Source organism: Triticum dicoccoides, chromosome 2B, assembly GCF_002162155.2.
Source record: "Triticum dicoccoides isolate Atlit2015 ecotype Zavitan chromosome 2B, WEW_v2.0, whole genome shotgun sequence".
NCBI lineage: Eukaryota > Viridiplantae > Streptophyta > Magnoliopsida > Poales > Poaceae > Triticum > Triticum dicoccoides.
In genome coordinates, this window is record NC_041383.1 from 215,045,907 (window position 1) to 215,062,626 (window position 16,720).

At 44.3% G+C, this 16,720-nt stretch overlaps 1 protein-coding gene and 1 pseudogene across 1 annotated transcript; one reads left to right on the forward strand and one right to left on the reverse strand.

Moving 5' to 3' along the window:
• The first annotated feature begins 7,690 nt into the window (after positions 1 to 7,690).
• LOC119367576 (mitotic checkpoint protein BUB3.1-like) lies at positions 7,691 to 13,637 on the forward strand. The gene is made up of 9 exons (XM_037633055.1): positions 7,691 to 7,888; positions 8,014 to 8,153; positions 8,520 to 8,602; positions 9,661 to 9,924; positions 11,309 to 11,384; positions 11,625 to 11,705; positions 11,786 to 11,864; positions 13,098 to 13,198; positions 13,297 to 13,637. The coding sequence occupies exons 1-9, from the start codon at positions 7,736 to 7,738 to the stop codon at positions 13,361 to 13,363; spliced, it is 1,044 nt and encodes a 347-aa protein (XP_037488952.1). The 5' UTR covers positions 7,691 to 7,735; the 3' UTR covers positions 13,364 to 13,637.
• On the reverse strand, positions 12,163 to 12,936 carry LOC119361621 (annotated as a pseudogene).
• Positions 13,638 to 16,720: the final 3,083 nt, after the last annotated feature.

Here is a 16,720-nt window from a genome sequence, read left to right on the forward strand (position 1 = left end):
AGATGTTTGTTTGATAATATTACGCCCTCTGTAAAGAAATATAAGACCATTTAGATCACCAGTACTTCTCAAATTATATGGAATATTTAGGGCACTTATCTTTGTGCTAAATATAATAATCAACCTACTCTTGGTTTGGCATCCAGTTCAATAATTTTTAAAATAAGGCGACCAATCTTACATTTCCTCAAGGTAAACTAGGAACAAGCCAAGTACAAAATATTTACAAGAGACCTACAAGCAAGAAACTAAACTACGTAATGTCACATATTACTAGAATCATCCGTAACACCGCCAAATGTCCACGAGCAACCCCCTCCCCCACTCACCCTGCTCGCGCAAGGAAATCCACCAATCCCTCTCATATGATTTTGTTATGTATAGCATGGCCTTTTTCTCAAAAGTTGTGGGACTCTATGTATCCCTTTCGGCGAAGAGAAATTTCGCCATTTGACGATTCCGCTTAAATTGTATGCCATGACATAAGTATCTACATTAGAATTTAAGGACATCATACATATGCACCTCCACATATGAAAACAAAGGACGATGACTAAAGGTGATATCCATATACTAGAGGCAGAATGACAAAAGGGGTTGCATGGCAAATCGCTTGTGAAGTAAACCCCACCTTGACGAGGACTACACGACCCGAGTTGCCGATGTTTTGCCCTTCTCATGGAACAAGCCTATCCGCAACCTTGTCTTGCGAGGAATTGAAATTCCGCCATCTTGAGTTGTCAAACCGTTAGGGGAAGGCCCAAGCATTGCACGGGGAATGAAGCACGAGTCACGAGCAAGCTTTAGAGGATCTTCACCAAGTTTAAGTGCCCACTTCGGATGGGAGCAACCGAGCTTCCTTGAAAGATTGTGTCCAGCCCCGTGACCTCATGAAAACAACACAAGACGCAAGTGAGGTTTTCAATATCTATCTTTATCGGCGCCATGAAAACCGCCGCATCATCGGCATGAAGGAAGGTCCTCCAAGTGGCTCCCCACCCTCTAATCTTGTGAATAAACCAAGTCTTGTAGTCGAGCCGAGTACTTGTTGGAGTGGGTCGATGGCGATGACAAATACGAGCGGCGATAGGGTTCCCCTTGGGCCTTGGTGAAGGTTGTGACCATGCTTAATTGGGGAAGGGGGGCACAACATCGAGAAGAATCCTCAAGAAGGAGATGCACAACAAAGCGGCGATCCAATCTCGAAATTTACTTGGAAAGGCTCTCCGTTGGGGAAGGCCAGGGATGCAGTCCCATCTCACCGAGTTGAAGATTTTGCAAATGTCAAGCTTGAAAAGAAAGGACGAAATTTTACTCTTATGAAGAGACAACACGCAAGGTTGCGCACATACACAAAATTGTCATGGATACTTCTTCTCTTGATAAAAGCACTTTGGACAGTTCAGATTTGAAATTAGACTTTGTAGGAGAGTGGCGTTTTGGCTCCTAGGTGCATATGCACCCATTGTCGAAATCCAAATTCCTAGAAGTTGAAAAATTCGAAACAAAAATTCCGCGTGTATATCCGGACATTTTATGTGCGTTCACAAGGTTTCGGTGAAAAACGACGTTTTTTGTGGCTTGTGTAAAAAGGACAATTTCTGATGCTTCATTCTAACTATTCACGAGGCATTTCTTTATCTTTTTTACACAAGCCACAAAAAACGTCGTTTTTCACTGAAACCTTGTGAACGCACATAAAATGTCCGGATATACACGCGGGATTTTTGTTTCGAATTTTTTAACTTCTCGGAATTTGGATTTCGACAATGGGTGCATATGCACCTAGAAGCCAAAGGCAATTACCGACTTTGTAGACTATATCATACACGAACTCCATCATTTTTTTTGCGAGATACACGGACTCCATCATACACAGGCCATGTTTGTATATCGTAATTTTAGATTCCTGAAGATGTCCAAACATACTACTCCCTTCGCCCAGAGTTACTTGTCGCCAAAATGGATAGAAATTGATGTATGCAGAACTAAAATGCATCTAGATACACCTTTCCTCCGGCAAGTATTTTCGAACGGATGGAGTAATAATCAAAAGACCGGATGCACCACGAGCTAGCATCTCACCACCCACTTCCAAGCTCTCTTCAATTTACCGAACTCGAGTCTGTTTATGGAAGATGCAGTTAGTCTTTGGTGTGCTGCGGATCCATAAAATAATACGGGCCGTACATGAAAATAGTTTAGGTTACACGACGCCTACAAATGGATGTCAATTAGGTGTACCTCCAGTATAATAATGTTTCTTAAACAACCCCATCACAAATACAGCTCCGCCGCAGTCGGCATGGACGGCAAACCTAGACACGCACACAACGCTTTCTCCAGGTACAAATATCCCATCTGGCAAAAAAAAAAGGAAGATCTGACAGGCAAAACGAATTTGTGCTATATTTTATAACTGGGTGAACTAATGCTGGAGATGATTAACACCACCAGAGTCCTGGAGATATTTCTTTTTCCAGTTTTGTTTTGTGTAAGTACATGGCTCGCCAAATTTCCTGGAAGATCGATTTAAAAATCTTCGTGGGGAACTAGAGCTTCAAGTCATCGAAGTGCCACTACTAGTTGTCTTTTTATGTGCAAGTTGAGGTAGGAGGGATCCTTGTAATTAATGAGGTTTCGGGTGCAGCTTATATCATTTGATCTTCCGAGCCACTTATACTTTTGTTTCGTGAGACGGTTCCACCTAGCTGTAGCTTACTACTTCCTCCGTTCCCAAATATTTATCTTTCTAGGCATTTCAAATAGACACAACATACGGATGTATGTAGACTTATTTTAGAGTGTAGATTCACTCATTTTACTTCGTATGTAGTCACTTGTTGAAATATCTAGAAAGACAAATATTTGGGAACGGAGGGAATAGCTTTCTTGTTTAGTCTATATGCATTATTTCTTACTACTAGATACTCCCTCCGTTCCCAAATATAAGTATTTTTAGAGATTCCAATAAATGACTACATACGGAGCAAAATAAGTGAATCTACATTCTAAAGTATGTCTACGTGCATCCGTATGTTGTAGTTCATTTGAAATGTCTAAAAGGACTTACATTTAGAAACGGAGGGAGTACATGTACTAATCAGTGCTATAAGTATTAGGTTATTAAGAAATTTTTGTTAAGTTTAATCTGAATCCGTTCAAGTGATATCGCTCACTCGTTGCCTCATTCTACGCTGCACCCAGAAAAATAAGAGCGGGTACAATAAAGTGATGGAAGTATGTTATAGAAATTTACATATCACATTTGTGTTGAGTTGGAGAAAAAGAGGAAGGGGGAAAAGGAACGGGCTGTAGATATTACAAGCAGATGCAGCATGGGCTCTTAGGAATTTTGTGAGACAATAAGGTGAGCCAGATATTAATAAGCTACTATATTTTCATAGCTAAATATTATATGAGTGGGCGAATGTTCATTTCTTAGCCCATGCTCATCTGCACCCGGTTAAAAAAAATCACAACAAGTCAAAAAAAAGTTGCTGGTAAATAATTTGTTGCGAGAAGTGTGCTTCAAATTTCACAACATTTTGACTTATGAACAACTCTCAGTAAAATAGACAAATTGGGTCAGAAGAATACATGAGCGGTAAACATTTTTTACAAATCCCAAATTTGTCTTTTTTGCCGAGAGCTACCCAGATGTCCAAATGGTCTCAAATTTGGAGCACACCTGACGCACCAAATTATCTACCAAACAAAAAATGTTTTTTAAAATTTTCTAGTATTTATTTTGAATTTTTCTCTTTCACGCGGATGCAGATGAGTCTGGGCACCGAATCGCTGCTCTCGTGAGTGGGCTACCTTTTCAAATAGAAAAAAAGACCCTCCGCCTACGCATATATGAGTGGGCTACCTTTTCAAATAGAAAAAAAGACCCTCTGCCTACGCATATATGAGTGGGCTACCTTTTCAAATAGAAAAAAAGACCCTCCGCCTACGCATATATGAGTGGGCTATTAAATTAACTATAAATGACATGACAATGAGAGTTGTAGCCGCAGTCAGGCGCAAGACTCATACACACCATTCATCTAGCCATCTTTGTAGAGAAGATCAATCCTCTCTTTAGGATAGGTTATAGCTTATTTCCTCTTTCTTTCTTCAATTATCAATCTGCATAATTATGAAAAGCTTTTCACATTGCAGAATTACAGAAAAAATATGTTTTACTGTTTGTGAATATTAAAATTTAATCAACAAAACTGAAAAAATGATGAATTAATTTGTGTCTAGTTGCCCGATCCTTGTATGAAGCCCTACGCCAGCCACTACACACAATCACAGTGATAATATCATCTTTCTCCACAAAAAGATATTTTTTTTGAATTTTTTTACTATTTTTCTAATCACTCGCCTGAGAGCCAAAATGCCTCGCTCTACAACAACTTACTTTATATACTTATGTTTATTCTCATCCACTAGCAACATGCGACTAAATTATGTACACATGACATGCGGGTTAATCAGGGCTTTGAGATTTTAGAATTTTATTGGGCGGAGGTCCAGAATTTAAATGGGCCGATGGTCATAAATCTACTCCCCCGTTCCGAATTACTTGTCTTAGATTTATCTAGATACGGATGTATCTAACACTAAAATGAGTCTAGATACATCTGTATCTAGACAAATCCAAGACAAGTAATTCGGAACGGAGGAAGTAATATAAATCTCAAAGACACAATAGACTGCATTTGTGTCGGTGCTATATGCGAAATCACTAATTAAAGAGTACTCCTCGCGGAGATCATTCCAACTTTCTCAGGTTGCGACAAGTGTTGCGCTGCATGTGCACCACTTGTCGCAACCTGGAAGTTTTCCCTTTTTTCATAAATCTGTTTATTCAAAACGTTTTATCTCTTAAACCGTGCGTCCAAATCTTGAACCGCTTTCGCCGTTGGATTCCTCGCGTCGAGATCTTCAAAACTAGATCTCATGTTGATAGGTTTTGATAAACTTTTTTTTCACGAAAAAACCGGACGGAAAAACGACAAAAAAACCGAACCGGGAACACGGGTTTTTTCCCCTTTCCGAAAGAGGAACGCCCGTGCCTCTGACGAAATCACAACCATGCCTCTCGTGGAAGCAAAACCGTGCCTCTCGCGAAAGAAAAAAAAACAGAAAACACGTTTTTTCCTTTCCGAAAGAGGCACGCCCGTGCCTCTCACGAAAGCACAACCGTGCCTCTTGCGGAAGCAAAATCGTGCCTCTCGCGAAAGAAAAAAAAACAGAAAACGCGTTTTCCCCTTTCCGAAAGAGCCACGCCCGTGTCTCTCGTGAAAGCACAACCGTGCCTCTCGCGGAAGCAAAATCGTACCTCTCGTGAAAGAAAAAAATGTGTTTTTTCCTTCCGAAAGAGGCACGTCCGTGCCTCTCGCAAAAGCACAACCGTGCCTCTCACGGAAGCAAAATCATGCCTCTCGCGAAAGAAAAAACAAACAGAAAACACATTTTTTTTTCGTTTCCAAGAGGCACGGCCGTGCCTCTCGCGAAAAAAATTGCATTTTTTTGCGCAAAAAAAATATTATTTTTGAAAAAAAATTGGTCGAAAAGCTAGGGAAGGCCGGTAGAAAACCAAAACGTCAAAAAACCCCGGAAAAAACCGTTTAAAAAGCAGAAAACGCGTGCGTAAAAAAAATCCGGAGGGAGCGCCCAGAGCGCGACACGTGGGAGAATGGTTGTGGGCGCGCCAAGTGGCGCTGATCGTTGCGAGGCTCCCGAAGAAGCGCTCGTTAATTAGTTGCTCCCTGCTATATGTGCCATCATATTGCGAGGCGTATGTAGTAGCGTGCGCCTCTAGAGTTTTGAAGTAGGTTCTGGCCCATTAGTGGTAGTGTTCATTGTTTAATTTTCCTGTCCAGAGCTAGGGCTGGTTTTCGAACCTTCGGACCGGTTTTCGAGGTTCCATCCATTTTTTTCTTATTTTTTGTGTTTTATTGATTTCTCTTTGTTTTTCCTATTTGGTTTTTCGATCTCTTTCCCTGATTTTTTTCTTGATTTCTCTCCTTTTATTTCGCTCTCTTCCTTGATTTTTTATTTTCTAGATACACATTAACATTTAAAAAATGGTGAACATTTTTAACAAATAATAAATAATTTTAAGATACATATTGAATATTTTTTAAATACATGTTGAACATTTTTTGAATACATGTTTGTACATTGTCAAATGTGAAGGAAATATGCACGAGAGGCAACAATAAAAGTTATTATTTATTTCCATGTTCATAATCAATGTCTATTTTTCTGTGCTATAATTGCAATTATTCTCGAGTCTGTAATAACCGCGAGGCTCGGAAGAAAACTCATGTGCATGTGTGAAAAAAATAAATGGTTGGCAGACCTCCCTCTATACTTCATTCATCCTATTCGTCAGAGTGAACAAAAGACCCCCATGTCAAAGTATTAGAACAGATGATCCTCATCAACAGCGAGAGTTTGTGGTGTGTGTTCTCGGACCAAAGAAACCAAACAAGCATACCTTTTCTTTAATGGAGTATCTTGGGTATGGTACTCCCTCTTATCAGCTCGATGTTCAATCAGCATTATGACAAAATTTGGATGAGTTGGAAACTTGTCTCTTTCTCCTTGGACGGAAGGATAAGCTTCCTACCTTCTAGAAATATCCCTCGGCTAGATAGAATGGATATCCATTTGTTTTTTCTAGAAATAACCCTCCCTCGTAACGGGGCTAGTAGAGAAGCAGCTTTGTTCCTGGACTTCTTGCTTTTGATTTTGCAAGGGCTCCGTTCTGATACCGTCTTTCTTCGTTACGAGCTAACTTTCGCTAACTTCATCCTTAGTGTAGTCTCGGTAAATACTTCAAGACAAAGTGCCTTAGCCTAGTCTATATCCACAGCTGATGTGCCTCCATACCGACACCGTATCCTTTATAGACGGATAAGTTTTTCTGTAACCTTAGCTTTTCTCTTTTTCCGAACTGTTTTTCCAGTTCTTAGTATTACTTAGAAAAATAACTCTGTAATTTCATAACCTTAACCAAACCGAGGCTGTCATACTTTTTCCCATCAGGCCTAGTGGTCTTTCGTCCCTTCGCCTATAGGCGGCGGCTTGGCTTCGCTATCGCTCAAGTGTTTTAAGTCTTTGAGCAGTCAAATGAGCTAATCTCCTGGGAATGAAATGCATGTCCTGCTAAGCCCCAAATCTAATGTGCTTGATTTGGAAGTAGACCACTCTTTCAGTGCGAGGATCTTCTTTTAGTCTGTAGCCACCCTTTTGCCTGCTAATGACATGATCCGGGTATTCTATCCGCGGTTGAGAAAATGAACATTTCTTCAACTTCACATATAGACTGGATTAGAAGGATCCATTATCTCAAAATTAAAATTCATTTCTTGTTTCAAATATTCAATTGTCGCATACCATATCTCAACAGATTGGGGTAATTTTTCTACAGCTGATTTCGCTGAATTCACCAGATAAGCCGCCGATTCGGACCATACACCCAGCCCAAATCCAAAGCCCAGCTAATGCTAAATCTAGCCCATACGACGGCGGGTCGGGGGTTCCTCCACGAAACTGGCATTCCTCCCCGAAACCGTTTCCTCTATAAACCCCGCGCTCTGCTGTCTGCTCCACGGCTCGTTCGTCGCGGGTTCAAAATTTCGGTCCCCACCGCATCCTACCTACCGCAAACCCCAGCACCCAAAGCTACCCAGAATCGCCACCGCCGCCTCCTCCTCCTCCTGACCCCGCCATGAGCGCACCCGCCACCGGCCAGCCGCCGGTCGATGCTGGCGGCGGCCGCATCGGGTTGGGCAGGGAGCTGGGGCACCCGCCGAGGGACGGCGTCTCCAACCTCCGCTTCTCGAAGCACAGCAACCGCCTCCTCGTCTCCTCATGGGAGAAGGTTAGTTCACAAGCCTCGCGCGCCTCCCACTTCCCCGAGGAAACGAAACCCTAGCTGCTCGGTTTGATCCGTTGGGTTCTGTGCCTGCGCGGGCTTGGCTGCGCGTGCGCGTTCGCTCCTTCCAGGCGGTGCGGCTCCTGGACGTCGATGCCGCCACCGACGCGCTGGTGGGGGCGTTCCCGCACAAGAGGCCCGTGCTGGACTGCTGCTTCCACGATAACGACTCCTCGGCGTTCAGCGCCTCCAGCGACCACGTCGTGCGGAGGTGAGGTGATAGCGATCACCTATTCATCTTCCCGTCCCGTCTGATTGGTATTTTGCTTAGCGATTCTGAATGAGTGGTTGGGGACGCGGTACAGTTTCGCACCATAGTCCCGAACAGAGGCGGAGCTTTGGATTTCAGAAGTGCATTTCTGATGTTAAAATGGGTCCGTAGGAAGTAGGGTGGGTCGGTGGGACATGATTTTAGTGGATTTCAGACCCAAATGCCCGCAGCATAGGCAATAGCATATTTATTCAGCACGGTTAACTGAATTTAAATTTCTGTTCGGTCAGATCATTCGTACGAATCGAAGCTCAACTGATGACCTGTATGTTTCGGATCTGTTTTGTTGTACTACATATAATGCAGGCTGTCCTTTAGTTCCAAAACTAGTTATCGCTTGGGAACCCATGATGGTCCAGTTCGCTGTGTGGAGTACTCCGATACTACAGGTACTTGCTTAATTACTTTTGCCTGTTCGCTTTTGCTGAACAGTGCTATTGTGTTGTCAAACTTCAGTTTCTGAAGAACATTGCCAATTTATCATCAAAACCATGTTTCGTGTTGCTAGAGATGGGTTAATTAAGTTTAGAACCCTGTCAATCTGACCCCCAAATTGTAACAGTTCAATGGATCTCTATGCTAGGCGAGTTCATGCTTTATTTCTTTCGGGTGTTGGTTTGGGACTATCATAATAAGCTTCATATAAAATACAGCCATCTTCTGTTACCGTGCAACAATACTGATTTTTGGGTATATTTTACTTATGTTTTAAGATAGAGTATTTAATAAATATCCACTCCATGTACTTACTTATGATATCCATCTTCTGTTTTTATGCTTAGTTCTCTGTATTGTTCATCTGCCATCATTCAATAGTTGTTCCTAAATCCCAATATGAGAAACTGAAAGAGCGTAGATGATATCTGTTGAATGAATACTAGATAATCTAGGAGGATAGCTACCTGGTGGCTCTGGTCTTTATCAATAGACATGCGATGCTGATGAAGACTATATAGACAGTGGTGAAATATGGCCTTAAGTATTCAGAAGTCGTAATGTGGGCAGTTATCGTTTGAAGTTTACCAAGTTTGTCCTTTGTTGTGTCAAATATATATTCAGTTTACAAGTCCTACATCTCTAGAAACATCCAAATCATGTGATCTCTACATTTATGCGACTAGCATCTACAGTATTATTGTCTCTGACCCAAAATACTTGTAGTAGATAACCTGATGTCTTATACTATTGTCATCTGGTAGTGAGCTCATGTGGATTACTAGATGAGAGTCTTAACCGAATAGGTCAGGTGAAAATTTCACCCTACCAGACATCCTAGAGACTTATAGTATGTATGACAAATTAAGAAAATCAAGCATATTGGTTACAGTATCTCACGTACAATGGCTCTGGCATTTCCTGCACAACTATAATTCATTAATAAACAGATAATTTTTCACTCTTAATAATAACCTTAACCATCATATGCTTGTGTCCTGTCTTATGCCAGGTCAAGTAATCACTGGAAGCTGGGATAGGACTATAAAGTGTTGGGATCAAAGAGGTGCGACTGGGCCACAATATACACTTATTGGGACACACACCCAACCTGAACGTGTGTACGCACTTTCATTAGCAGGACATAAGTTGGTTGTTGCAACAGCAGGAGAGCATGTGAATGTTTATGATTTGCGTAATATGTCTGAGCCTCAGCAAAGGAAGTCTTTTCTGAATTCTCAAACACGCTGTGTTGAGTGTTATCCAAATAAAACTGGTAAGACGTTCTTATGATAATTCTGCCAATATGCATTGATCAATATTCCTGCTAAATACCACTGGCATGAATTGAACCTTATTTTTGTTGATTTGTGTAACATACAAAAGATGTACTAAGTTGTAATAGAATTCACCTTTCTTGTTTGGCATGAACCCTTCTTGTTCATTTGGAAAGGCGCCATGAGAAATGTTATCTTGTACTGTTTCTTGAATCTTATAAAAATTGGTACATGATTAACTTCCTTGTGTTAATGCATGGTCAATAGATAAATATCTTGAAATTTCATGGAACCATATATCATTTTTGTGTACCAGTGGGTTGATAGGTTGTTTGAGATTCATGCAACAATGTTGTTATCAGTTTTTGTATAGATTATCATTTGGCTCCATTGCTTCTTAATCTACTTGATGCTTGACAAGTATGGTCATTTTGTCTTATGGTTATAGAATTTCCCATTCGGTTTGTAACTTTCAACGGTTCAAGGGTGTGGATGATTTATGATCTTTGATTCAACTATTAAAGGTGCAATAACAGGTCAACCCGTTGGGAAAGTTTGAACTTCTACTGTTTCCTTGATAATCGTTAAGATTTAGCTTCTCGGTGTCTCTTTCAGGATATGATTTTCCAGCAGTAGAGCTTAGAAAACAAGTCTATCTCATAATGAAAGATTCACAGCAAAGTCTGAATTTAAGATATCCCTCCAGTCTCATACTATAATGCTAACGCCTTCCGTCACTATCTATATTGATTCAGAATGAGATATTTGCAACTGATCTCAATTGGTTTCGTCATTGTTCTAGTGCTCCAGCGCTATGTTGACTATGGACGCCTTCTATTTCTGTCTAGTCCTCGTGGGTTAATGGTTGATCCACATTAATGGTGTTACATCTGACTATGTTTTTTATTTTTGTTTTGGACCTTCTCTTACCTGACATTCTAATTCCGTTGGCAGGATAATATTAATGGTTATAAATAGTAATCAACATTAGTGATATATTTTCAGTTTTTTCTAGGGCTCTAGCCTTGTACTCCCTCCGTTCCAAAATAGATGACGCAACTTTGCACTAACTTTATACTAAAGTTAGTGCAAAGTTGAGTCATCTATTTTGGAACGGAGGGAGTATAAGTTTAGTCCTACGCTTGAAGATACTACCCATGGGCAATGGGTGGTGTTGAAGTCACAACATAGCATAATCAATACTTTTCTTGCAAAGGGAAGTTCAATAGTTTTTGATTTTGGAGTATTCATCCTCAAACTAGCTGTAATTATCATCGTCTTGAACTCTAGTCTCTAGTGCTTATTTCTCATTTTATTTCTTAGGCCTCTTTACATTCAGCAAAGTGTTCTTTAATTTAATCTATATTTTTGACCTGTATGTAGGATTTGCTTTGGGTAGTACAGACGGACGAGTCGCCATGGACTTCTTTGACCAATCTGAGTCTAGTCTCGAAAAGAGGTATATACTGTGTTGCAAAAGGATGACACCTTTTCTAAATAGCTAGTTTATTAAAGATAAGGGCATTGACATTGCTCTCAATTGGCTTCTTATTCTACATAAGGCCACTTGTGTTCCACCTTTATACCTTTTTTTAGGGCATTGTTCATTGTTTTTGATATAACTAACCACTCATGCCGAGCGGTTCCACCTTTTTATACATAGCCTTATGGTTTTTCATTGCCGGTTTATTTTCGTCAGGTATTCTTTCAAGTGCCATCGATTGACCGAGGACAGAGGGAGGGTTGCATATCCTGTTAATGCAATTGCATTCCACTCAGTGTAAGATGCCGCTCATCTCTCTCGCACTCGCACCGTCATCAACTTTCAGTTCCTTTAATAGCCTAATCTAACGTACGCAGACATGGAACGTTCGCCACGGGCGGATGTGATGGATTTGTGTACACTTGGGATGGAGAAAAGAAAAAGAGATTGTTTCAGGTTTTTCTTGCCCCGCGATTTATCTGCCAAACAAACTAGGCAACGTATCGGGTGAAAACGCTTGTTCAGTGAAAATCTGAAAACTTTCCCTCTTAACCATTAGATCTAAAATGAACGGATAATATGAAAGGTGGGATCCCCTTAGCCACTTAAACGTGTTTGACAGAAACCCCCTCCACATCTTAATCTCCTTGTACAACTCCATCTCCTACCTCAGGCAATCTAGTCCCTGTGAAAACAAATCACCGCCGGAGCTCGCCGGAGACCCGGCGCTCGCGGCCGTTGATGACCGTCGGGTTGGACACGGGAGATCCCTGTGATTTTCTGTACATACTAGGAGAACCTATGAACGGCCTCCGGTGGCGCCAACAGCTCTGAACTTCTTGAGCAGCATGATGGCGGAGATGGTGGACATGGGCTCCACCGTGAGGTCGTCCATCACCAGGTAGCTCACCACCTCCTTCACGTACCTCCTGCTCCTGCCGCCGCCACCTGCGCCAGCTTGCCGTGCGCGTCGCCGGGGCTCCACCGCATCTCCACCGTCATCGGCTGCCGGCACACCAGGCACGGCAGGCCGGCCACGTCCGTCACGCACGTCGGGTTCCCGTGGCACGATGTCCCGTATGGGCCCGCGCACCGGAAGTACTGCTTCGGCGGGGCGGCGGCCGCCGCCGCGGCCGGCTCGCCGGCGAGCAGCAGCGCGAGCGCGGCGGAGGGGATCGCCGGGCAGAGGATCGCGTCGCGGTCGGGCGCGGCGGTGACGAAGAACTCGTCGCCCAGTGCCTTCGCCCCGGCGTAGAGCGTGCCCAGGGAGCCCAGCGCGGCGTGCGCTTCGTCGGCGTGAACGTCACCGGCGCCATCTCCAGCGCCAGCGGCGTGCTTGGCGATGACGCGCGCGGCGAGGCCGGCGGGCACGCGGGCGCGGGGTCTCCGGCGAGCTCCGGCGGTGATTTGTTTTCACAGGGATTAGATCGCGTGAGGTAGGAGATGAAGTTGTACAAGGAGATTAAGATGCGGCAGGGGGGTTTCTGTCAAACACGTTCAAGTGGCTAAGGGGGATCCCACCTCTCATATTATCCGTTCATTTTAGATCTAATGGTTAAGAGGGAAAGTTTTCAGATTTTCACTGAATAAGCGTTTTCACCCGATACGTTGCCAACAAACTAATCCTAATTCTGTGTCAGGAATTCAGACCTCGGGATATCTGATTTTTTTTTTCTGTTCCGATTGCAGTCCCCCAAGTACCCAACCAGCATTGCTGCTCTGTCTTTCAGCAAGGATAACAATCTGCTCGCTGTTGCATCCAGTTACACCTACGAAAGGGGAAAAATAGAGTAAGACCAAAATTTTGCTATACCATAGGAACATTCCCCTATCATTCAAGGTAGAACCGCCGAACCGTCAATTTAACCGCCAGTTTTGCACTTTACAGGAATGAACCTGCTACTAAGATCTTTATCCGCGATGTCAACGAAGTGGAAGTAAAGCCGAGGCACTGATGATTGAGGTGCGCTTTCTTCGACAGGTTGCTTGTTCCCGCTTTAGTTCAGAGGCTCACTGGAGTATGAGACATAAGCACTTAGTTTTAGCTGAAACTGTGGATTCGTTCTAATACTCGTTACAAACCTGGGGTTTTACAGTAGTACAGTTTTGCCATTACTTGATGATATAATAGCACTCCAATTGTACAGACATTCCAAAGATAGCTCCCATTTGCACCGAAAGTTGTAATCTCTCGAACAAAGTTGTAGTAAATCCGTCGTCACCCTGGCATGTATGTTGACTCCAATCCAATCATGTGTAGTTTGCTCTCTCAAGAGCTGAAGAAATCAGCTCATTTATGACAGATCCCATTGGACCGAACACACTGGCACTATATTAGTATTATCATTCCAACAACATAAGTAGACAACACGCTTTGGGTAAATGGTGTTTCCATAAGTATATCTGCTGTTTTGCCAATCAAATCCTTCTTATCTTAGCGGTGCTGCGGGCTCCGCCTCCTCCTCCTCTTCCAAGAAAGAAAATTAGGGTTCGTGCCTCTCGCCGGCGCCGGCGCAGGTTTGCCTCGTCTCCGGTGGCCCTAGGGCCATGGAGGCATGGTGGATCCTGGCAAGGCCCGGCGGGAGGGCTACGTTTTTAGTCATTTTTTTCAATCTTGTTAGGATTTGTGTCCTACTCAGGAAGGCGAGACGGCGGCGGCTCCCTGAAGATGGAATAAAGGTCTCCCCGCCTAGCCCCCGTTCCGGCGGTGTGTCTAGCATCGTTGATGGGCGTGTGGAGGTGTATCTCCGGCAGATCTATCTTTGGTGGATTTGCTCGGATCTCGTCGTTGTTCGTCTACGTTCGTGTGTCTTCGGTTTGGATCCTTCCGATCTACGTTATTTTTCATCGGCGGCGGTTGCTGTTTCTGGGGTGCTGGTCCTATGGGGCCTTAGCACGACGACTTCCGGACTGTCTACTACAACAAGTTGTGCCCGGTTCTGGTGTTGAAGGGGCGATGACGGCGGCGCGCCTTCGGCTCGCTTCGGTGCTTGTAGTCGTCGCTAGGTGGTCTACGGATCTGGATGTAATTTTTATTTCTGGTATTCGTTGTACTACCATGATTGAAGATGAATAGATTGGAAGTTTTTCAAAAAAAAAAACATAAGTAGACAACTTTCAAAAAAAAAACATAAGTAGACAGCGACTGGTGGGGATTATTCTCCGCGGAGACGATTAGGGGAGCACTGCGCGGATCTGCTCCCCAACCAAGCGCACTTAAGTGTCCGTAACCGAGCATGTGGGGGGATCGGTCGACGCTAAGCTAAACTAAAGTAGGAGGCCACAGGCAGCTCATGCTGCACCTCATTTTCTAACAAAGAGAATGCCAGTGCATGTACATTGTACCAGTAGTAGTATAATTCTGCGTTCTGCGCTGATCCTAACAGGCCACATCCGCACGTCGAGAGTGAGTGGCACAGCTGCAGCCGATCTGCTTCCTTTTGTTTTTGTTGTGTGGTGTAATACACTGGGGCGCCTGTATTATTGCCCCGAGGACGAGGGGATCACTGATCAGCGATATACATATACTGGAGCGCAACTAAGCGAGAGCTGAATAATTGGGCCTCGATCGGGCGCCATTACTGTCGCTGCGCTGCATAAACAAGCACGTCACTGCACGTACGGGGTAGCAGTACCTACTGTCTGTTTGTTTTGCCCACACGTTGCTTCACGATTCTTCTCAGACTGGCCAAGTGCTTTGTCTGTGGATTAACCTGGCGGCTTCGTATCTAGGCTAATCACTAGGGTGGGAATGTGGGATATGATCATTCATTGCCGAGGATACGTACTTTTTGCGCCGCTGGTGTTTTGCTTGCGACATACTACTATGCACGAAGTGTTAAAAGATTGGATATCGCAGTTTGATCGAGATCAGTTGGGTTTAAAGCGGTTGGTGGAATGGTCGGTTTGTTGACAATAAGAGTCGATCGAAACAGATCCAAAGCAGATATCGCATCGTTCGTTTGCAAGATTTTGTCTACACGTGCGGTAATACCAGGTAGCAATACCGAGGAAATGCTGTTCCTGTTGGAAGCCCAGCGACGCCTGCATGTCTGATTACTGATCATTCCCGGGAACACTGGCTGACTTAGCTTTGCGACCGGGTACGTCGTACTTTAGAACGTGCAAGTGACGACATGTAACTTCTTCGATATGTACAGTAGGACTCAATTCTCATTTTTAGGATTTCAGCTACCTCAACGCGTAGTTGCATTCTCCAGCACTTGACTGGACTTATACAAGGCAGAATTTCAAGCAATATTCTTCCCACTATTTACTGGCTTCATAAAGCTACTACAAAAAACAACTGCCAAAAATACTGGCTACATAAGCTGAAATTCAAATTTGTTTGTGTCGTCTTGCAAAAGACAATCGTTCGGATAGACCAACGCTGATTTAAAGCGTTGATCTATCAAACAACTGTCTTTTTTTTTTCCGTCAAAAAAAGACAGTCGTTCAGATAGGCCAACGCTGGTCGTCTAGGTAGCTAAATTATCCCCGAAACCTGCGTCAGCCTAGAGCGGCTTGGGATGACTCGTCAGACCACCGTGGTGCCGTACGTGGATGGTGGAGCTCGGCAGCCGACGGCCCCCCGTGCGGGGAAGGCTCTCGTGGCAGGTGAGGTGTCTCCCGCCATGCAGCACCTGGAGCGCCCACAGCCAATAACGTGCCGGCTCCATCAGCAACTACCACTGCGCCACGTCACTAGCACACGGAGCATACGCGGCTGGCGGGACTACAATATTCCGTGACTTTGGTCACTGTCCCGGCCGCAGTTGATTGCCGGCTTGCACCCTGGGCCGCTCGTGGTATCTCCGGCCGCTCGCCGCGTGGCAGGTGCCGGTTCGGCCGTTCCGTGCGTCGCCGTGGTTCCCAAACAGTTTGCCATTTGCGTTTGATAGGGGCAAGCAAGAGAGCGAACCTCACATTCAATAATTCTACACTTAGAGCAACTCCAACGCAGAGATCCAAACGGACATAAATTTTATCCGTTTTTTGTTCGTTTGGGTCTCCCGTCCGCCAAGCGAACATGGGGCGGACACGGCGAGCACCGAACGCAAAAACGTAAAAACGGACAGAGCGGACACGACTCGCCAGATCCCCTCGTCACCGGCGCGTTTCCTCCAGCGCAGGCGGTCTCAGCGCCGCCACCTCCAGCTCCCCATGTGCACGTCCTCTCCTCCTCCCCGGAGCTCACGCCCCTGCTCCAAATCACCGCCGTCGTCTCCCCTCCAACCCCGGTCTAGGATGGGTAGGTGGTCTGTGCACGACGCCCCCTGCCAGATCCGCCATCTCCCTTCCCATGGCCTCCC